General features: G+C 56.5%; 1 protein-coding gene across 6 annotated transcripts in view; it reads left to right on the plus strand.

Moving 5' to 3' along the window:
• The window catches only part of MYH14 (myosin heavy chain 14), a 62,015-nt gene that overhangs the window by 21,171 nt on the left and 18,155 nt on the right, over nt 1-22,689 (plus strand). For 5 of the 6 annotated variants that reach the window (XM_055145731.1, XM_055145733.1, XM_055145732.1 and 2 more), the window contains 15 exons: nt 4,932-5,027; nt 5,680-5,798; nt 6,345-6,497; nt 6,699-6,872; nt 7,263-7,436; nt 8,281-8,395; nt 9,632-9,748; nt 12,382-12,569; nt 14,942-15,063; nt 15,433-15,502; nt 15,593-15,753; nt 16,021-16,129; nt 19,120-19,251; nt 20,537-20,743; nt 22,102-22,239. In XM_055145731.1, the coding sequence (XP_055001706.1) occupies nt 4,932-5,027; nt 5,680-5,798; nt 6,345-6,497; nt 6,699-6,872; nt 7,263-7,436; nt 8,281-8,395; nt 9,632-9,748; nt 12,382-12,569; nt 14,942-15,063; nt 15,433-15,502; nt 15,593-15,753; nt 16,021-16,129; nt 19,120-19,251; nt 20,537-20,743; nt 22,102-22,239 (2,075 nt within the window). The remainder of the gene's footprint in view (nt 1-4,931; nt 5,028-5,679; nt 5,799-6,344; nt 6,498-6,698; nt 6,873-7,262; nt 7,437-8,280; nt 8,396-9,631; nt 9,749-12,381; nt 12,570-14,941; nt 15,064-15,432; nt 15,503-15,592; nt 15,754-16,020; nt 16,130-19,119; nt 19,252-20,536; nt 20,744-22,101; nt 22,240-22,689) is intronic. The other variant, XM_004619861.2, reaches the window with a different exon arrangement.

Here is a 22,689-nt window from a genome sequence, read left to right on the forward strand (position 1 = left end):
CTTGGCAGATCTGACTCAGGCCCCGGCAGAGCCAGAGCTCAGTGCATAGAGATGGACAGAAAAGTGGCTTTCTCAAAGCCTGGGGCCTTAAGCTGCAGATGTCATTGTTCTGGGGGGCCATCCAGAGCCAGGTGCCAAACCCAGGACTGCCCATGCTAATGTAGCTCACTCTACCCTTTACGCCTCCCCCTCCGCCCCACCCCCGCCCCTGACTTAGCAGCTGTTCAGGGTCTCTGGGTTCTGCCCACTGGAAGAATGGGGCAAGCCCCGGTAAACTCCCAGAGGTGCGTCCCCAGCCACAGCCCCTGAACCCTGGGTAGTTCTGGGCCATCTCTGCCTCTCCTTGGCATGACGAAGCAACACGTGGTCTTCCCCTCAGTGCGCCACTTTCCCTTTCTGTTGGAGCTCGTGTTCCCGGAACAGGCACTGTCTTAACTTAGATAATTACATCTGCTATGACGCAGGACCAAAAAGGGGACACCACAGGGGGCCTGGGACTGCTTGAACCTAGCTTTCTGGGGAGGCAGGGGCAAACATGCCCCCCCAAAAAACATCCGGAGCAGCTTGTTTGTTTGTTTATCCTGGGGTGTGGATGCGACCACACCCGTAGGTGCTCAGGGCTAAGTCCTGGCTCTGTGCTCAGGGCTCACGCCTTGCAGGGATCAGGGCACCCTCTGATGGGAGTGTACCCACACAGTTGGGAGTTTTGTTGTTTGGTTTGTTTGTGGCTGCCTGGCATTGCATGGTTTGAACTGACCCCCGGGTAACAGCTCGGGCTGTCACTGTCCCCTGGTCTCTGGCATGCCCCCTCCCCCCACACACACAGCCCCAACTGCCCAGCCTCCCACTGAGTGTGAATGCCAGCTTATTGCCTGACACGGGGTCTCAGGCCCTCCTGCATCCACTGATTGCCCAACCCTGGTTGCGTAACTCCCTGAGTCTCCGCTCTCCTCCCTGGCAAACAAACCCCAGGCGGCCACAGTGGGGGCCTCGCCCCTTGGGTCCCTCCTGGACTCCCTTACTTCCTTACCTCAAGTGACCTCTGGGCGGCTGTCCTGCGGGGTGATGGGCACAGACAGCAGGTCCAGCTCTAGCCATTTCCAAACAGAGCTGGGAACACCCCTCAAGGCTTCTGAGCCCAGATTGGAATCGGACCCAAGATGGTTTGTGTGACCCAGTCTCTCTTGATGCTGGGTGCCAGGTCTCCCATAGCTCTGTAGTCTGCCTGCCCTTCTAGAAATATTCCCCGTGTGGAAGGCAAGAGCCGTCCATTCCCGGGGCCAGAGCCATAGGACAGTGGGGAGGGTGTTTGCCTTGCACGCAGCCAACCCAGGATTGATCCCTGGCATTGCATCCCATACAATGCTCCTTCAAGGACTGCCAGAAGGAATTCTTGAGCACATAACCATGAGTCAACCCTGAGCATCACCTGGTGTGGTCCTCAAAAGAGCTTATTAAATAAAATAAAGTAAAAATAAAAAAGAACCAGACCTTGTCCCGCAACCTTTTCCACAGGTATCATAGGTTTGCAGCATTGGCTTTAAAGCCTCGTCTTTCTTCTCAACTCTGAATTCTGAGTCCCTTGAGAGTAGGGGTCCCCAGGAGGTAGCCCCTTCACACTGTGTCTGGCTTATTTCCTGGTGTCAGGTCACAAACGGTCACACACACAATGGCTTCAAAAAACCATGCACACTTGGGGCCAGAGTGATAGTATAGCAGGGAAGGTGCTTGCCTTGCACTCAGCCGACCTGGGTTCAATCCCTGGCACCCCATCTGGTCCCTGTGCACTGCCAGGAGTAATTCCTGAGCACAGAGCAAGGAGTAAACCCTGAGCACTGCTGGGCATGGCCCAGGAAACACGTACACACACACACACCTACACATACACGTTCCAGATCCTCAGTTCAGGGCTCGAGGTGGCTATTTCTGACCTCTCCAGGCTCCAGGCTCCCAGAGCCTTCCTCTACCTCCAAAGCACCAAAAGCACCAAAGAGAATTGGTAGACTGGTGCCCGCAATTTGCACTTCTCTGTGTGTGCCCCAGGGTGCAGATTCCCTGCTAGTGACTTAACAGCTAAGAATGTAGGTTCCACCCTGGGGCTGGAATCCACCTGAGTCAGGCCACCAGAGATCCCCAATAAGTTCATTCCCAGGAGGTTCCTCAGTGTACCCATCTCAGCTTGCTGGGCTCTCTGAGAGGGGCGGAGGAATCGAACCTGGGTAGGCCACCTACAAGGCGAAGGCCCTACCCGCTGTGCTATTGCTCCAGCCCAATAATAACAACGGAAGTTAGCCTCAGTTTCCCTTCTGTGGAATGCTGCTGCTGTGCCTGCTAGGTGCTGGCCTTCTAGAAGTTCCAGGATTCTGTGAGGCAGCATTAGGGGTAGGACCTGGCCCCATACATTGCTCAGAAAAAAAAAATTGTTGTTGGGCCCGAGCGATAATATGGCAGGAAGGGTGCCTGCCTTGAATGCAGCCAACTCAGGTTTGATCTGAGGCATCCAACAGGGTCCCTGGAGCACTCCAGGAATGATCCCTACGTACAGAACCAGAAATAAGCCCTAAGCAGCGCCGGGTGTGGACCCCAAACCATAATAATAATTATAATCATAATCATAATCACTGTCACTGTGGGTCACTGTCATGCCGTTGTTCACTGATTTGCTCATGCCGGCACCAGTAACGTCTCCATTGTGAGACTTGTTTGTTACTGTTTTTGGCATGTTGAATACGCCAGGGGTAGCTTGCCAGGCTCTGCCGTGCGGGCCAGATACTCTCGATAGCTTGCTGGGCTCTCTGAGAGGGGCGGAGGAATCGAACCTGGGTAGGCCGCCTACAAGGCGAAGGCCCTACCCGCTGTGCTATTGCTCCAGCCCAATAATAATAATAGTAATAAATTTCCCACTTCAGCCCACCAGCCGTGAAAATCGTTCCAGAATCAACTATTGTGGTGGAGTGAGGTGGAGGGCGGGGATGGGGTGAACGCTGGGGCAGAACCGGATGGGCGCGGCTCTCCTGCGCCTAAGGGCGGCCCCTCCACCACAGTGCGGGGCCTCCCTGCTCCCTACCGACCAAACCCTGCAGTTCCCGAGATGTACTCTAGGTGGCAGCCAGGCGCTCCCAATGCCTGTCCTTCCATGGTGGTCAGCGTCTGGTCCAGCTGCCTGGATCCGTGGCCTCCCAGACACCTGCACTCCAGGACTCGGTGCCCGCACAGTGGGCCACGGTCTGAGGCACACAGACACACAGACACACACAGAGAAACACACACAAAGGCACCAGCCTTTCCAGGCGTCCTGGGCAGGATCTCTTGCGGTTCACTCCGTGAAGCTGTAGCCTCAGCCAGCCAGATCCCTTTGACAGTCTCCAGAGGACCTCAGGGTTCCCGTTTTTTTGTGGGTTGTTTGATTTTGTTGTTTTTGTTTTGCTTTTTTGTGGTTTTTTTGGTTTTTTTTTGTTTGTTTTTTGTTTTTTGCTTTTTAGGTCACACCCAGAGATGCACAGGGGTCACTCCTGGCTCTGCACTCAGGAATCACCCCTGGCGGTGCTCAAGGGACCATATGGGATGCCGGAATTCAAACCCGGGTCGGCCGTGTGCAAGGCAAATGCCCTACCCACTGTGCTATCACTCCAGTGCCTGATTTTTTTTTTTTTTTTTTTGCTTTTTGGGTCACACCTGGCGATGCACAGGGGTTACTCCTGGCTCTGCACTCAGGAATTACCCCTGGCGGTGCTCAGGGGACCATATGGGATGCTGGGATTCGAACCCGGGTTGGCCGCGTGCAAGGCAAACGCCCTACCCGCTGTGCTATCACTCCAGCCCCCCCAGTGCCTGATTTTGATTTTTGTTCTTTTTTTGTTTTTTGGTTACACTTGGTGGTGCTCCTGGCTCTGTGCTCAGGGGTCACTCCTAGAGGGGCTTGGAGGACCCCATGGGATTAAACCTGGGTCAGCCATGGGCAAGGCAAACACCCTCCTCGCTGTCTATCATCCCAGTCCCTGTTTTCGTCTTTTTTGCTGCTAAAAATGACCCCAGACACAGGAGGCTGGAATGGGGTCCCCAGGGAAAAGACGGGCATGGGGGCCCTTCCTGAAAGTGGCAGGGCGCAGGTGTGAGTGATGGAACTGGCCGTGGCTGGCGAATCAAGACGGATGCACATGTCCCTCAGGGGCTGGGGGCCACATGAGCCCCTTCATTTCCCTGGATCCTGAGACCAGGGAGAATCCACTGACCTTTCTCTTTTTTTGTGTCTTTTGATTAATTGGCTGATTTGGGGGAGGGGTCTGGGCCACACCCAGGAGTTCTAGAGGCTATTCCTGCCCCTGTGCTGAGGTGGGTCCCCTGGCACCTTTTGTGGCACCCGGTTGGTGCACGCCAGGCACTACCTCTCTCCTCTCTCTCTGTCTCTCTGTCTCTCTCTCTCTCTGTTGGCCGTGCCTGTTTGGGTTGTTTGGTTTCGGGATCACACCCGGAAGTGCTCAGGGCTGACTCCTAGCTCTGTGCTCAGGGAAACAGTTGTAGAGCTGGCGGTGGAATGGGATCGGCTGCCCGCAAGGCAAGTGCCTCATGCTTTCTTGTGGCTGCAGCCTCTCCCTCCCCCCGCCCCCCGCCTTTTAACTAACAACGTTGGCTGTGGTGCTCGACGACCAGTTTTAGAAATCTTCCCTCACCAGCATAGCTGTGGTTATTTTATTTTATGTTGGTCTTGGGGCCATGTCCGGGTTGCTGGGGGCTTCTCCAAATAAAGGGCTCCAGGCTCCCTCCCAGCTGTGCTTGGGAGATTATGCGATGCGGGAAGGGGACCAGACCCAGGTCTTGTGCATGTGGCACTGTGGCCCAGGCCCACAGGCCCACAGGGGGGCTTGCGCAGTATCCAGGAGCCCCCGGAGAGTGGGGATCCGCCTGATCCTTCCCCACTCTGTGGCCCTCAGCTATACTGCGGATAGTCTCGGCGGTCCTTCAGTTCGGCAACATCATACTGAAGAAAGAACGGAACACGGACCAGGCAACCATGCCTGATAACACAGGTATGGCCAGCCACCCCTCCTGCACCCCCCATTCATGCCCCCGCGGCGTGTGCTGAGTCCTTCTCCAAGTTCCTGCTGCCCAGGTTCTCCTGAATTCTACCCCCTCCCTGCTACCACCTGCCATCCCTCCTCTCCACCACAGAGGCTGCACCCCACCCACCTGTCCCTTCTTCAAAGGGGACGCTGCCCCTTTAAGATCGACAGGGCGTGGCCAGAGCCAAAGGCTTTTGCCCTGCAAGCCAGCCGCAGTCCCAGGCTGGATCCAGCAGCTCAGAGCACCGCCCCGCCCATGGCCCCCCAGCTGCCTCCTGGCCTTTGCCACCTGGGCCTGCGGGGCAGGGCGCCTGCCAGCTGCAGCGTTGGTGCCCAGTTCTGGGCGTTTCTGCTGGGTGTTGTGGGGAGTGCGCACCACACGGTGCAAAGTGGTCCTGTGCCCCCTCCAACCCCTGGTCCCTGGATCGTGCACCCAGCATCCCGTGACAAGCATTCCCAGAGCCCAGCCATGGCTTGTGCCCAGGATGATTTTTGTCTGGTTTCTGGCTGGACCAGAAATATCCACGTGGGGCCCCAGGACTGGTGTGGATGCATGGGCCCCCGTGCTCTGTCCCTCACCCGCCAGCCAGACTGTGATCTTGGTGCCTCTCGCCCACAGCTGCTCAGAAGCTCTGCTGCCTCCTGGGACTGGGGGTGACCGATTTCTCCCGGGCTCTGCTCACGCCCCGCATCAAAGTTGGCCGAGACTATGTACAAAAGGCGCAGACCAAGGAGCAGGTGAGAGGCCCTGGGGCTTGTCTCGCTCCCAGGCCCCGTGTCACCTGGTTTTCTCACTCTAATCCGGCATCAGATAAATAACAAGAGCAATCAACACTGATACCCGCTGTGAGAGAGAGGGTCTGGGAGTCCAGGAATGTTCTTCCTGGGGAGGTGGTGACCAATGGAGACACAGGAGCTCAAGCCAGGCGCAAGAAACAGCATGTGTGAAGGGGAGGTGGGGGGGTGGGCAGGACAGTTGTGTCGCTGAAACTAGTCAGGGAGGTTGGAAGGGTCATAGTACTCAGGGTCTTAGGAACCAGAGTGAGGAGGTGCATTGTATTTGGCAAGTAGCAAGGGACTATTAAGGGACACTCTTAAACAGCCAGTTTTTCCACTATAAGGATTTTGCTTGTCTGTGTGAGGGAACGAGATTGGCCACCCCTGATGGCCCTGGGGAGGCATTAGTAGACTAATTAGTGCCCAGGGCACCTCACACAGTGCCTGGCGCTCAGTGGGGCATCAGCAACACCTTGTGTCCCCATCATGGCCTTCCCTGTCCTGTAGGCTGACTTTGCCCTGGAGGCCCTGGCCAAGGCCACCTACGAGCGTCTCTTCCGCTGGCTCGTCCTGCGCCTCAATCGTGCTCTTGACCGCAGCCCCCGCCAGGGCGCCTCCTTCCTAGGCATCCTGGACATCGCCGGCTTCGAGATCTTCCAGGTGCCCCGCCAGGCCATTCTGGGTCCCTGTCCCCCTCCCTTGGTCTCTGTCCCCCTCCCTGGGCCTCTGTCCCCCTCTCTCTGGGTCTCTGTCTCTCTCTGGGTCTCTGTCCCCTTCTCTCTGGTTCTCTGTCCCCCCTTCTCTGGGTTTCTGTCCCCCTCCTGGCCTGTGTCCCCTCACCCCCTCCCCATCTGTCCGCAGCTGAACTCCTTCGAGCAGTTGTGCATCAACTACACGAACGAGAAACTGCAGCAGCTGTTCAACCACACCATGTTCGTGCTGGAGCAGGAGGAGTACCAGCGCGAGGGCATCCCCTGGACCTTCCTGGACTTCGGCCTCGATCTGCAGCCGTGCATCGACCTCATTGAGCGGCCGGTGAGCCCCAGCCCCGCCCTTGGACCGTGGGCCAAGCCACCGTCCTGGGAAAGTGGGGTGCAGGGACGAGGCCCCATGGGGCCTGCCAGCATCACGGGTGGCTCTGCCTGTGCCCCTTCCCAGCTAGGCAGTGTGACCTGGTGTCACTGATAACATCTAAAAGTAGCAGCCCCGGGGCCAGCGTGATGGCACAGTGAGGAGGGCGCTCGCCGTGAATGTGGATCACTAAGTTTAATCCCCAGCACTTCATAAGGTCCCCTGAGCACAGAGGCAGGAGTAGAGTCACAGCTAGGTGTGGCCACCAATGACAAGCAAAACAAAAACCAAAAGTAGCAGTGTCCTGAGTGCCCTGTGTGCGGGGTTGTGACCCGGCTCTCGCCCTGTCACCAGGCCAACCCCCCTGGGCTTCTGGCCCTTCTGGATGAGGAATGCTGGTTCCCGAAGGCCACGGACAAGTCCTTCGTGGAGAAAGTGGCCCAGGAGCAGGGCGGCCACCCCAAATTCCAGCGGCCGAGGCAGCTGCGGGACCAGGCTGACTTCAGTGTCCTGCACTATGCCGGCAAGGTAGGAGCTTGGGTCAGCAGCCTGGGGGCGGGGACCCACTGGCCACCTCGGATGGAGGGTGTGAGGGCCAGCTAGGCCCATGGGGACAAAATGCACCTGGAACTGGCCTGGGAAAACCAAAGGAAGGAGAGACAGAGACTCTGGTGAAGTCACCAAAGGCTGCCATCGGAAGGGGTTATTTGCCATAGGTTTTGAGGGACCAATAAGAGTTCCCTGCACAAGAATTCTGATGCCTCTTACGCTCTCAGTGCAGCCTGCTCGTGCCTTTCGTGCACTTGCTCCTGTGCTGAGCCAAGCTGGGGGCAAGGGTAGAGCCCAGAGCAGGGGGCACCTGGGAAGGTTTCGCAGAGCAGAACTGTGCTGGGCTCCAGCCCTGAACCACAGGTAGCAAAACGGGGCTCTGGGAGGCCAGAGAAGAAATAAGCCCAGCCCTCACCCTGCTCAGAAGGCGCGTGGCTGAGGGCGGGATCAGGGCGTCCACCTGGCACTCGCACCCATTCACCAAAGGCTGGAGCTGCAGGGCCAGCGCAGGTGGCGGATGAACGGGCCTCCTGGCAGGAACCAGGAGTCAGGTCAAGTGTGGCACCTGTTTATTTCCCAAACGTTGTCTAAGACACCCAGCGAGTTAGATACCACCCCCTGCCCCGCGCCAGCTGGGCCCACGCTGCAGGGGGTGCTAGTCGGTGGGGGTCAAGGGTGAAGTTCATTGGGGAGTAACCTGCAGGAAACTGGGCTGCCGGGTGCAGTTCAGAATTTGTGCACCAGGTGGCGCCGACGCCCTCCCTTGTAGGAGGTTTGAGGGGGGTACCCCGCGGGTCTGTGGTCTCACCTGTTTCCCGTGCAGGTGGACTACAAAGCCAATGAGTGGCTGATGAAGAACATGGACCCGCTGAACGACAGCGTGGCTGCTCTGCTGCACCAGAGCACAGACCGGCTCACGGCGGAGATCTGGAAAGACGGTAAGAGGTGCCCCAGGCAGCCCCTGCGTCCCCGTGCGCCCCAGCACTGGGGTTCCGGGCTGCCACACTCCCCTCCCCCCACCCCCCCTTGCACCCACCACTGTGGGGTCCCAGGTTGGGTTCGTACTGCACCCGGCCAGATGTGCTCCCCGAACAGTCAGTGGGTCGTCTGGCACCTCGGCCCACACCCTCTGTGAGTAGGGGAACCCACTTCTCCTGGTCACCGACAGAACCCAGCTCCCCTGGGACTGCCCCTGCACCAGAAAAAGGGGGAAAACCCCGGATTCATAAACTGCCTCGCACTCCTTGCGTCTAAATGGCAGAGGAGCGCGCCGAAAATCTCCAGCGTACCCCAGAAAGGAATTCATCATAGGAATTCATCGGGGAGGCACCTCCCACGTGGCTGCCTGGGCTCGAACCCCGGCTCCCATAGGTTCCCCCGAGCACCAGGGGAGGAGGAGCCTGGATTGGAACAAGGCCTGTGGGTCCCAACGCTCAGTTCCTGCCTCCCAGTGCTCTCACTCAATCACCAGGAGTGATCCCCGAATGCAGAGCCCTGAGTCAGCCCTGAGCACCTCTGTGGCCCAGAAACAAACAAAACAAAACAAAATCACAGAATGCAAAGGACCCGCAGAGCAAAGATAACAAAGGGATGTTTCTAGGAGCCAGAGTGTAGGCTTCGTGTGGGGATGGCCGTAATCATGCCCCCTCAGACTCAACCAGAATTGGGGGCTGGAGCGATAGCACAGCGGATTGGGTGTTTGCCTACCCGGCCGACCCGGGTTCGAATCCCAGCATCCCATATGGTCCCCTGAGCACCGCCAGGAGTAATTCCTGAGTGTAGAACCAGGAGTAACCCCTGTGCATTGCCGGGTGTGACCCAAAAAGAAAAAAAAAAAAACTAAACCAGAATTTCTGGCCAATATTCAGTTTGTTTTTGTTGGGGTGGGGGAACACGCTGTAGTGCTCAGGGGTCACTCCTGGTGGTGCTCTGGTGACCTCATAGGGCGTCAGGGATCGAACATTGGCCACATACCAGGCCAGCACCCAACCCGCGGGACGGTCACCTGGCCCCTCTCAATCAGGTCTTCCCTTCTCAGCTGGGCGCTGTGACTAATAACTCTTCTCCTCCCCCTTTCCTGCCACCTTCTCTCATTCCTCCATCCTCATGCTGTACCCTCTGCATCCCACCACTCATCTGCGATTCTGCCCCCCTCCATTCTCCTCTCCACCCAGATCTTGGGGGTTTCCAGCCTTTCTCTATCCTGGGTTCCCTCCCGCCCCCAGGAGCCACAGGGCGGCGTGGCCCCGCCCTCTCCCCGGCAGGGGGCGGCTGCTGCTGCGGGACTTCCGGTGAGCTGGACCAGAGGGACGGGGCCTCGCCAAAGCATCTCCCCTGCCTCTCTCCTGGGGGTTGCCCGTTCCCATTCCTCAACCTCCTTCTCCTCCTCTGGCTGCTTCCAGAACCCCGGCTGCCCCACTCTGGGTAAAGCATAAAGCTTGAGACTAGCAGTGGGCGGTGCTTACCACTGCCCCGCCCAGTCCAGAGCATCTTCTTCCATGCAGCCCTGGGAATCGGGTTCTAGTACCGCCCCTCCCCTTGGAGTCGCAGAGAGGTTCAGTCACTGGCTGGAGGCCACACAGCGCAGGGGGGAGCCTGAATTGGAACCCAGGCCTGCAAGTCCCAAAACTCAGTTCCTGCCTCCCAGTGCTCTCACTCACTGGCAAGAACCACTTTGCTCACAGCTGGGAGGGTGGAGATTGGGGCGAGTTGGAGGTGGTGGCTGGGGTGCCTGAGCCTGCTTGGTCCAGCCTCCCACCCCACTTCAGCTGCTGGTTGTCAAGAAGCCTGGCTTGATCTGATCGGTGTTCAGGACCACCCCCCAACAGTGGGAGCTGAGCCCTACGGGGCCCACGAGAACAGTTAGGCTTGTCTCCATTAGGTGATCCAGACAGATATCAGCGACAGGGCAGAGCTGGCTGGGTACAGCGCAGGTTCTGCATGCAGGGGGCCGGTCTGGGTTTGGTCCCCAAATCACTGAGCACTGCTAGGGGTGGTCTCTAAACATTAGCAAAATAAAACAGATGGAGGTGGCGGGCCTTCTCATCCATAGCACTGCACTGTAGCACTGTCATCCCGTTGTTCATTAGTTTGCTCGAGCAGGCACCAGTAACGTCTCTACTGTGAGACTTGTTGTTACTGTTTTTGGCATATCGAATACGCCACGGGGAGTTTGCCAGGCTCTGCCTTGAGGTCGGGACACTCTCAGTAGCTTGCCAGGCTCTCGGAGAGGGAAGGAGGAATCGAACCTGGGTTGGCCGCCTGCAAGGCAAATGCCCTACCCGCTGTGCTATTGCTCCAGTCTCTTCTCATTCCTATGGCGCACAAAACCAGGCATGCGGTAGACCAGTGCAGAAGGCACTTGTTTTGCACTCAGCCCACTGGAGGTTGATCCCTGGCACCATATTTGGTTCCCTGAGCATTGCCAAGTGTGACTCCCCCAAACAAAAAAATAACAGAACCAGAACCCACCCAGGCTCTATCCCATTTGCCTGCAACTTTACCTTCAATTCCTGAACATACACTGGGCTTCCTTCGCTCAGCAACCCCTAACCCCTACGCCCAGGGCCAGCCATAGCACAGCAGGGAGGGTGTTTGCTTTGCATGTGGCCAACTGGGGTTCAATCCCTGACACCCCATATGATTCCTTTGAGCACCACCAGGAGTAATTCCAGAATGAAGAGCCAGGATTAACCCCTGAGTATCACTGGATGTGACCCAAAAAGAAAAAAAAGTAAATAAGAAAGAAAGGAAGAAAGGAAGAAAGAAAGAAAGAAAGAAAGAAAGAAAGAAAGAAAGAAAGAAAGAAAGAAAGAAAGAAAGAAAGAAAGAAAGAGGGAGGGAGGGAGGGAGGGAGGGAGGGAAGGAAGGAAGGAAGAGAGAGAGAGAGAGAGAAAGAAAGGTCCTCATGCCTCAGTTTCCTCATTTGAATGGAGTTTAGGCTCACTGAGGCACTGGTGGGTTTTGAGTGCTCTAAGTATTCCATTCTTCATGGGGTGGAGGGAGATGGAGCACCAGTGTCTGAACCACAGGTTCAGGCCTCCTCGGTTTCCATCCCTGACCTTCCATTCCAAAGCTGTATGGCCGTCTTTCTGAGCCTCAGTTTACCTGACAACCCTTTCCTTACTAGGTGGTGTAGGTTTTCTCATGTAAAGTATAGGTCCCCCCAAAAATTAAATAAATAAATAAAAATAATAAATAAAAAAATGTACAGGTCCCATAAACCGAACACGCTTGGCTGGAGAGATAGTACGGTGGGGAAGGCGCTTGTCTTGCATGCCTGAACCGCATATGGTCCCCTGAGCCCAGTCAGAATGGGTCCCTGAGCACAGAGCCAGGAGTAAGTCCTGAGCACCACCAGGTGTGTTCCTTCTCCCCCTCCCCCCAAAAATAAACCACAAAAAGCTGATGGGGGGATGCTGGAGCAATAGCACAACGGATAGGGCGTTTGCCTTGTATACGGCCGATCCGGGTTCGATTTCCAGCATCCCATATGGTCCCCCAAGCACTGCCAGGAGTAATTCCTGAGTGCATGAACCAGGAGTAACCTCTGAGCATCGCCGGGTGTGACCCAAAAAACCACAAAAAAAAAGAAGCTGATGGGATCACACAAGCTGAATGCTTCCCTGCATTCAGCTCACTCCACATATGCTAGAACTATATGCGGTTCAGTTCCCAGCAACCCTGAGCACTGCCAGGAATGTTCTCTGAGCACAGAGCAAGGAGTCAGCCCTAAGCACACCCAGATGTGCCCTCCCCCCATATCCCTGCATGCCTGAGAGCCAGGTTCCTTCCCCGGTACCGCATGACTCGCCTGAGCACTGACCCTGCCAGGTGGGGCCCAGAGAGCAGAGGGAAGAAGGTAAATCACATGGAGACACCGGCCGAGCCCTGACCACCTCTCTCTCACTTCCTCCTCCCCCAGTGGAGGGCATCGTGGGGCTGGAACAGGTCAGCAGCCTTGGGGACGGTCCACCAGGGGGCCGGCCCCGCCGCGGCATGTTCCGGACCGTGGGGCAGCTGTACAAGGAGTCCCTGAGCCGCCTCATGGCCACACTCAGCAACACCAACCCCAGCTTTGTCCGCTGCATCGTCCCGAACCACGAGAAGCGGGTGAGTGAAGGGCGAGGGGGAGACGGGGTGGGGCGCCTCTTGCTCAGCTAAAGGCTGAAGTCCCAGTGGCCCAGGCTCACTTCTGACGGCAGTTTCCTCTTCAGATTCAGAACCCTGTCAGGGAAATCCATTCACCCATGGGACTTAAATTTTATTGAGCACCTACTAAATCCAGGAGGTAGGAGTGCATTTGAGAGAAGCAACTCAGCCAATCCTGTCTGTGTAGGAGCTCACTTTCTAAATGAGAGCGCAGACATCCAACTGATTATCCCCACCAAATGAACATCCAGTTGAATTTGGTGGGGTGATAAGTTTCGGAAAAGGTGAGAGAGTGTGGGGGCTGGAGAGATAGCACAGCGGGTAGGGCGTTTGCCTTGCACGCGGCCGACCTGGGTTCAAATCCCAGCATCCCATATGGTCCCCTGAGCACGGCCAGGGGTAATTCCTGAGTGCAGAGCCAGGAGTAACCCCTGTACATTGCCAGGTGTGACCCAAAAAGCAAGAAAAAAAAAAAAGGTGAGAGAGTGTGAGAGAGTCAGCAAAATGAGGAATCACATCAGTGACGATGCCACAGTTCAATTGGGTTCAGGTATGACTGGATCCAGGTGCTTGGACACGAAGTCAGGAGTCTCTTCCCTTTGCTTGGCTCTTGTTTCATCTTCATTCTGAAGGCCCCTCACTCAATGTGACGAGGTCCACCACCCACCAGTGGTTGTCACTTGCTCTCGAGAAGTGCTTTTGGCTAGAAAGAGAGGGCGTTAGGGGATGGAGCGTTTGCCGTGCACACAGCCAAGCGCATTTCATCCTTGGCATCCCACATGTGTGATTCCTGAGTGCAGAGCCAGGAGTAAGCCCTGAGCACTTCTGAGTGTCACCCAGAAATCTGAAAAAACAAACAAACAAGGGTTTAGTAACTGATACACAGATGTCCCCCCCTGCCTCGCTGCATGCACAGTCAGGGAGGGGCTCTCCCCCCCCTTTTCACTGGAATCCAACTTGGCACCCAGTGACTGTTCCGTCAATGCTTTCTGAGTACATAAGAATAAGACAGAGACATGCAGACACCTCAGCAGGAGACCCAGGAGGCGCTGGTCCAGGTTTTCACCCCCGCGCTGCAGAAATCCCCAGTCTGTTACGGGCTGCAACTCCGAGACCGGCGTTCAGTAGGAGGGGCCGAGGGGAGCAGTGTGGCTGGGATGGAGAACATCTGTTCCAGAAGATTTCATAAGAAATTGGGGGCTGTGTTGACTGCGTGGCAGGGGTCTGGGTAGAGACGGCTGGGCATGGCCTCATTGCTTCGGAACCTCTGTGCTCTTTAAGTGCTTGGCGCTGTGTGTTCTGAGAACACTCAGAAAGAAGGAAAGAAAGAAGACAATGAAAGTTAGCTGCCAGAGCAGTAGGAGAGCAGGATGGGCTTTTGCCTTGCACATGACTGACCCAGGTTCAATCCCTGGCATTCCATATGGTCCCACAAGCACTGCCATCAATAATTCCTGAGTGCAGAGCCAGGAGTAACCCCTGAACATTGTTGGGTGTGACCCAAAAGACAAAAATTAAAAGTCAGCTACCAAACACGATGGTGGGCTGTGCCTATGCATCCCCTTCCCCCTCCCCAGTGCAAAGTTTCACTGACTCTGCAAACCCTGGCGTCCTTGGCCTGCATTTCCCATTTTCTCTTCTTTATTAGTGATGCCTTGGCTTCCTTGGGCGTCATTCTCGCCCAAAGAACTCCTGCAGATGGACTTTTTTTTTTTAACTTTTTTATTGAACTACTGTGAGATAGAGCTGTTCGTGATTGGATTTCAGTCATACGGTGTTCCAGTACCCATCCCTCCACTGGTGTACATTTCCCAGCACCAGTGTCCCCAGGTTCCCTCCCATCACCCTTAGCTCCCACCCCTGCCTGCCTCTGGTAGGCGCTTCTCTCTCTCTCTCTCTCTCTCTCTCTCTCTCTCTCTCTCTCTCCCCCCCCCCTTTTGGGTCTTGTGGTTTGCAGTATTGATACTGAAAGGTTATCAGAAATATCCCTTTACCTTCTTTTAACCCTCAGACCTTGTCCAGCATGATCATTCCCAGCCATTCCAGCCATTACTGTCATACTGGTCTCTCCTCTATCTTACCTCCCCTCTGCATCCCACACACTCATGGTTAGTTCCAACCACTGACCCGTCCTCCTCACCCCTGTTCTCTCTGGGCAGGCAGATATTTATGCCCGGCACATAGTAGGTTGAATTATACAAAGTTGCCACTATTCGACTCTTTTTGATGGTAAAGCCTGTCCTGGCCCCAGGGTTTCTGCCACATGTGGTGGCCGGGGCGTGACACCCAGAGTGGCCACAGCTAAGCTCACCTGTCCGCCGCGCTCTCCGCAGGCAGGGAAGTTGGAGCCACGCTTGGTGCTGGACCAGCTGCGGTGCAATGGAGTCCTCGAGGGGATCCGCATCTGTCGCCAGGGCTTCCCCAACCGAATCCTCTTCCAGGAGTTCCGGCAGCGGTGAGCAGGCAGGGGGGTGGGCAGGGGCTCCCCACTCCTGCCATGCTGCAGCAGGAGAGAAGGCAGAGAGCATGCAACCGCCAGGGCAAGCGCCACTTGCCTTACCTTGCCGGTTCGATTGCCGGCATCCCGTATGGTCTTCTGAGCACTGCCAGGAGCAATTCCCGAATGCAGGGCCCTGAGTGACCCTTTGAGCATCGCCCACCTCCTGCCGCAGGCCGAGAGGCATCGGCTACGTTTCATGTTCTCACCTTTCCTTCCTCTCCACTCGGCCCCACTTGTCAGTGCTCTGTGGCTCTCGTCGTCCTTCTCCAGGTAGCCCTGGGCCCCAGCGCCTCTGTGACTGTCCCCACCCCTCCCTGCCTCTAGGTATGAGATCCTGACTCCCAATGCCATCCCCAAGGGCTTCATGGACGGGAAGCAGGCCTGTGAGAAAATGGTGAGTGGGGAGGGGACTCCCACCCCCTGGCGGGCAAGGAGGAAGCCGGGATCTCGCCCTCCCCTAACACTCCTCCCCCACCCCACACAGATCCAGGCCCTGGAACTGGACCCCAACCTCTACCGCGTGGGACAAAGCAAGATCTTCTTCCGGGCAGGGGTGCTGGCCCAGCTGGAGGAGGAGAGGGACCTGAAGGTCACAGATATCATCGTGTCCTTCCAGGCAGCCGCCAGGGGGTACCTGGCTCGAAGGTGGGCCACCGTACTTCCTCCCTGCGCGGGAGTCATGGGGGCCAGAGGCTGAGAGGGCAGGCCAGATGGCCCAGGGAGGGCGAGGGGTTGACCAGCTGGCCCAGGGAGGGTGCGGGGTTGACCAGTTGGCCCAGAGGTCAGGGCCTCTGAGACAGTGGAGGAGCCCTTGGCTGTGATGGGAGGGGCTTTGCTCCTTGCTGCGGGAACAGAGCCCAGAAGGGCCCGGCATCCACTCACCCACTTGCCCATGTCGTCCGTGGCCCTCAGAGCCTTCCAGAAGCGCCAGCAGCAGCAGAGCGCACTGAGGGTGATGCAGCGAAACTGTGCCGCCTACCTCAAGCTGCGCCACTGGCAGTGGTGGCGGCTCTTCACCAAGGTGAGGGCACTGGGGGTTGGGCCCGGGCCGGGCTCTGCTCGGTTAAGCTTCAGTTTTCTGCCTCTAAAAGTAAAACTGGGGGGCCAGAGCAATAGTACAGCGGGTAGGGCATTTGCCTTGCACGCTGCCGACCCAGGTTTGATCCCCAGCATCCCATATGGTCCCCCGAGCAGCGCCTGTAGTGATTCCTGAGTGCAGAGCCAGGAGTCAGCCCGGATCATTGCCGGGTGTGACCCAAACCCCCCCCCCAAAAAAAAAAAAGAATTTGGGGATGGGGAATTAAAAAAACAAAAAGGAGAATTTCAGGCCAGTGCCATCTTATAGTGAATAGGACACTCGCCCTGCACACAGCCAACCCAATTCTATCCCCAGGACTCCCTGGTTCCCAGCCTGCCGGGAGTCAGGCCTGAGCACAGCCTGACTGTATGGCACAGAAACCAAATAAATAAATAAATAAAATTAAGTAGACCTGGGACTGGATCAGTACTACAGAGGGTCAGGCGCTTGCCTTGCGTGCAGCTGACCCAGGTTCCATCCCGAGAATCATATGTGGTCCCCCAAGCACCACCATGAGTGATCGCTGAGCACAGAACCAGAGTGATTCATGAGTACTGCCATGTGTAAACTAAAAGCAAACACACATAATAAAATAAAAGCAAATAAAAGTAAAAGCAAACACACATCTGTGCAGCCTTGCTCAGGCAAGATTCTTTTTGTTTGTTTTGAGGCCACACCCAGTCATGCTTTGGGCTACTCCCAGCTCAGTGTTGGAGAGTTGTTCCTGGCACTCTCTGGGAACTGTATGCAGTGCTGGGGGTCCTGTATGCAGAGTATGCAAAACATGCACTCAGCCAGTTGAGCTGTTCTCCAGCCCATAGCCAGGATTTTTTCCTTGGGGTGGGGGGGAATACGCAGTGTAGGGTCCACACCCTGCAGTTCTCAGGGCTCACTCCTGGCTCTATACTCAGAAGTCACTCCTGGAAGGGTCTAGGGAGCCATTTATGGTGCTGGGGATTGAATCCTACTGGTCCATAGGATGCAAGGCAAGCCACTTAACTAGTGTACTATCACTCCAACTACCTAGCCAGGATTCTTTAGGTCACAAGCAACAACAACGAATCATACTAGAATGCACATGGATTAAAGATTCAAGATAGCTTCAGGTATAGTTGGATCGAGAACCAAGTTGGAGGTACCCCAAACACCCTCTGTGATTCAGTGATTCTTTGAAAGGACTCTGAGACCCTGGAGAACTGATTATACTCATGAGTTCAGCTTATGCGAGTAAAAGGAGAGATGAGAATTAGTCAAGGAGGTCTAAGGAGTAGAGCTGTGAAGAGAACAGGCACCCACTACCCTCTCCCTGGGGAACTGCACGTGATGACACATTAGGGATATTGTCCACCAGAGATCCAGTGGACACAGGACCTCAGGAGAGCTATTCCAAGCAAGGGTTAAAAGATAAAACTCCAGAAACCAGTCCTGAACTAGGCCTCACTTAAAAATATGCAGTTCTTGGGGCTGGAGCAATAGCACAGCGGGTAGGGCATTTGCCTTGTCCGCTGCCGACCTGGGTTTGATTCCCAGCGTCCCACATGGTCCCCTTAGCACCACCAGGAATAATTCCTGAGTGCAGAGTGCCAGGAGTAACCCCTGAGCATCACTGGTTGTGACCCCCCCAAAAAATTTAGGGGGCTGGAGTGATAGCACAGCGGGTAGGGCATTTGCCTTGCACGCGGCCAACCCGGGTTTGAATCCCAACAGCCCATATGGTCCCCTGAGCACCACCAGGAATAATTCCTGAGTGTACAGCCAGGAGTAACCCCTGTGCATCGCCGGTGTGACCCAAAAAACCAAATTTAGTTGTAAATAAAAGTTATTTAGTAATACCCTTTAAAAATGTGCAGTTCTGGGCTGGGGCAATAGCACAGCGGGTAGGGCATTTGCCTTGCACACGGCCAACCCGGGTTCAATTCCAGCATCCCATATGGTCCCCTGAACACCGCCAGGAATAATTCCTGAGTGCAGAGCTAGGAGTAACCCCTGTGCATTGATCGGTGTGACCCAAAAAGCAAAAAAAAAAAAAAAAAATGCAGTTCTGGGCCGGAGCAATAGTACAGTGGGTAGGGTGATTGCCTTGCACGCAGCAGATCTGGGTTCTGTCCCCGACATCCCATCAGGTTCCCCAAGCACCACCTGGAGTGATTCCTAAGTGCAGAGCCAGGAGTAACCCCTGAGCATCAATGGGTATGACCCAAAAAGCAAAATCAAAATGAATAATATAAAATAGGCATTTTGGGCAGCCCAGGCTCTCTGAGTTAACCCTTTTATTCACAAAACCTACTCCTCCAAATAAGCTATTATGAGTCAGTTATATTCCTTGAGTACTACTGGATGCTCAAAACCTTATCAACCATCACCCTAAACAATGTTTGTCTACTTGAAGTCTGGGGGACAAGGTGTCAATGAGTGAATCCCACAAATAAATATTTTCAGCAGTGATACGTGCCTTGCACTGGGCAGACATAACAGACTAGAAAAAGAATGAGATAGCAATACTACAGTGAGTAGAGTACTTGCCTTGCATACATCCAACCTGGGTTTGATCCCCAGTAGCCCATATGGTCCCCCCAGCCCTCCAGGAGTGATCCCTGAGCACTGCTGGGTGTGGTTCTGCCCCACCTCCAAAAACAGAAAAGAAAAGTATATCACAGAGAAGACCCAAGAAAGCAATGAAGCTGACACTATAGCATGGGGTGGTTGGTTTGAACTTGCGCCTCTCCCTAAGGACCTTGGGAGAACTTTGTCCACACCACAGAGAGCGAGAAAGGAGTATGCGTGGGTCTCTGGCCCCGAGTTTCTGACTGTTCAGGCACCGAGAACTCAGCAGAGTGGGGGTGTTATTCCCTCTGTCCAGGTCACACGAACAGGGTTAGGCAACTTCCGGACCTGGAAACTAGACATCCCCCCACCTCCCATCTTGTCCCCAGGTGAAACCACTGCTACAGGTGACGCGACAGGATGAGGTGCTGCAGGCGCAGGTTCAGGAGCTGCAGAAAGTACAGGAGCTGCAGCTGCAGAGCGCTCGCGAGGTGGGCGAGCTCCAGTCCCGCCTGGCACAGGTGAGAAGCGGGGCCGGCGGAGAGGAGGGGCCAGAGGAAGGGGCGGGGCTGTGTGGTCTGGGAGCGTGGAGGCGGTGAGGCAAGAGCGGGGCCAGACAGAAGAAAGGGTTAGACTAGTTTCAGAGTCTGGGGGTGGGGCCAGAGAAAGGGGGCGGAGCTGGTGTCCTTGAGGAGGGATGTGGGGCGTGGCCAAAGGGAGGGGCGGGGCTAGAGGAAGGGAGCGGAGCTGAGTGCTTTAGGTAGGATTGGGGTGGGGCCAGAGGAAGGGGCGGGGCTAGAGGAAGGGAGCGGAGCTGTGTGCTTTAGGTAGGATTGGGGTGGGGCCAGAGGAAGGGGCGGTGCTTGGTGTGGAGGCAGGAAATGGGGGCGGGGCGAGAGGGAGGGGTAGGTCCTGCTGGAAGCTGCAGGTGGGCGTGGTTTTTCGGGGCGGGGTCTACCTGGCGCGGGTAGGGGCTCGATTTAAACCTCGGTTTTATGCCGGACAGGTCTGTGGTGACAAAGTTTCACTGGAGACCGAATCACAGTATACCGGGTCTGGAAAGTCCTTTAGCTGGGCTGTATCGAGAGCGGAGTCCTGTGGGTGTAACCAGGGAACGGGACCCTGGGGATTCCTGGCCTGGTCATCTGAGATGCCGGGGTGAGGGGGGGCTCCGGAATCCGTCTGGCCGGGGTCTCGTTTTTGCTGCGGTCTTTCCCAGCACCCGTGGCGGTGCGCGGCACTTTTATTAGTGCTGGTTTTTACATTAAAAAAAAATTTTTTTTCTTGGCATCTTAAAATAATGCTGCAGCCAACAGCTCCTGGAGCTTTTTTTTTTCCCGTTTGATTATTATTTTTTTTCCTGAATTATTCCCTTGGGTAAAACTTGCAGGCGTAGGAGTGTTCCCTGACATGAGAGATGGAGATGGGGGTGTTTGGAGGATGGTCTAGAAAGGGAGAGGGGCTAGGAAGCCAGGGCAGAGGCTGGGGGGAGCCCAGCTGGAGAGCGCTGACCAGAAGGTCACGGGGCGGGGTGAGGGGTGGGGGGAGACAGGGAGACCGGACAGAGCTGAGTCGGGACAGGACTGGGGGGGGAGGCGAACACAAGAGTCTGACTTGGTGACTAAGGTGTGGGGTCATTCTGAGGGCAGAGGTGGGGGGTATGAGTAGGTCGGGTGTGTCTTTGCTTCCTGCCCCTATTTACTGTGGCCTCAAAGGATGGAGTGAATCCAGGGGCAGGGGGCCCTGGTGCTCCGCGTTGCGCCCCGGAACACCGCCCACTGCCCTCCCCCCTGTCCGCACCCCCAGGTAGAGGAGGAGCGCAGCCGTCTGGCCGAGCAGCTGCGAGCAGAGGCCGAGCTGTGCGCGGAGGCCGAGGAGACCCGGGGGCGGCTGGCAGCCCGCAAGCAGGAGCTGGAAATGGTGGTGTCGGAGCTGGAGGCCCGCGTGGGCGAGGAGGAGGAGTGCAGCCGCCAGCTGCAGGGCGAGAAGAAGCGGCTGCAGCAGCACATACAGGTCTGACCCGCGCGCGGGCCGCACTCCCAGCCCTGCCCGCTCCGCTTTGTTTCACAAGCCTGGGCTCTTCCAGCCACGTATCTGCAGACTTTTCAGCTCATGGGGCTTGAGCAAAAAGCATACACATGTTATCAGTCCGGTTCAAGTGCCATAACAGCTAGGCTTCAGGCATGGCTGGATCCAGGTGCTCAGGTGCTCAGTGCTGGCCTCAGGATTCTGCCCCTCCCCATCTTCCAGCTCCATTTGCCTGCCTCTCCCCCTCCTTCCTTCCTCCCTCCCTTTCTCTCTCCCTCCCTTAAGTCTGGCCCCCCCCCCCATGATGCTCAGGGTCTGCTCCTGCCTCTATGCTTGAAAAAGCTGGTGGGGGACCAGGGTTCCCTGCCTCAGGTTCATGCAGTGCTGGGGATTGAACCCAGGCCTCCTGCATGCAAAGTATGTGCTACAGCTCCAGAGCTCAGTGGCATTTCCATTTTTCCTTTTTTCATTTTGGGGTCACCCCAATGATGCTCAGGATTGGCAGTGCTCTGAGGATTCTAAGCGGGTGCACCAAGAGCCTCCCCCTGTGCTGTCACTCGCCCCCTGTGGCACTGTCATTGCATTCTTTTCAGGGCACTGGGGAGCGAGGGGTCTTCTTGGGGCGACGGGGATGGCCGTGCACCCTGCCCATCTGGGCAGTGGGTCAGGCAGCAGCTGATGGGTCACACGCCCAGGGGGAGCTGCAGGGATGGGGGACAGGGGTACAGAGGGTGCCCTCCTGGCCATGGCAGGCAGCTCTGATGAACCCTGGCTCCCTTTGGGGGACAGGATGGGCCTACTGGAACATGGAAGGGCAGGCGAGTCCCTAAGGTCACTGCAGACATGGGGCCTTGGGTCTTTCTCCAAGCAGGTGGCCTGTGGGGATGACTCTGTAGGGGTGACCCCTCATTTCCCTTCTTGTCTTTTGAGGCTTTTGTTTTACTTTGGGGCTGTGCTCATGCCCGAAGTGCTCAGGGCTGAAGCCTGGCGGAGCCCAGGGGACAGAAGCAGTGCTGGGAATTGAAACCCAGTGTGTCCGTGCGCTGCAGACGCCCTCCCCTCTGCTCTGTCTGTCCAGCCCTCACTGTCCTTCTGACTCCACAAGTCAGGCCTGTGGTGGACTGTGCCGTCAGTGTGATAGTGTGGTGCTGCCATCATCGCGGCCCTCAGATGCACACCATTCCTACCAGCTCCAAGAACAGTGCCGGGGGCACCCACAACCCCCTGTCCTAGACACGCGGGAGGAGTGGACGGAGTGGGAGCGCTTTCTCCACCCTTCTGCACACCACCAGCCCGAGGCACCCCTGACCAAGGCTCACCTCTCGCTCCTCCTGCCTCCCCAGGAGCTGGAGGCCCACCTGGAGGCAGAAGAGGGGGCACGGCAGAAGCTGCAACTGGAGAAGGTCACCACGGAGGCCAAGATGAAGAAGTTCGAGGAGGATCTGATACTCCTGGAGGACCAGAACGCCAAGCTGAGCAAGGTCCAGGGGTGCCTGTGGCAGGGCCGGGGCATGGGGGTGGGGGGCCAGTGGGGTCTGCCTACCTCTGACCGCTCTAGCACCAAGCCTGGGGAGTTCTGGGGGCTCCAGTTCCCCCCTCTGCTGCCCGCTGCCCTCACAGGGGGTCCCTGGGCTGCTCTGGTGCATTAACTGCCTTTGCATTCTCAGACACCCCAAAGCCGCATGGCTGAAACTCCCCTCACTTTACTTGGGCTGCCATGGGTGCCTCCGTGCTCTGTGCATGGCCTGTGATTTCAGGAATGGCAGTGAGAAGGGGTGTCTCTGCACTCCAGCCCAGAGCTGTGTCTGTGTCTCTTTCGCTGCAGATCGGGTGTGACTGAATGTCCAGCCGAGGTCCCGGTGGCCTCCTTTGAGGCTTTGGGGCCACCCCAGCCCCTTACCATCACAGTGGCTCCGTTAGAGTAACAGGAA

Source organism: Sorex araneus, chromosome 8, assembly GCF_027595985.1.
Source record: "Sorex araneus isolate mSorAra2 chromosome 8, mSorAra2.pri, whole genome shotgun sequence".
Lineage (NCBI taxonomy): Eukaryota > Metazoa > Chordata > Mammalia > Eulipotyphla > Soricidae > Sorex > Sorex araneus.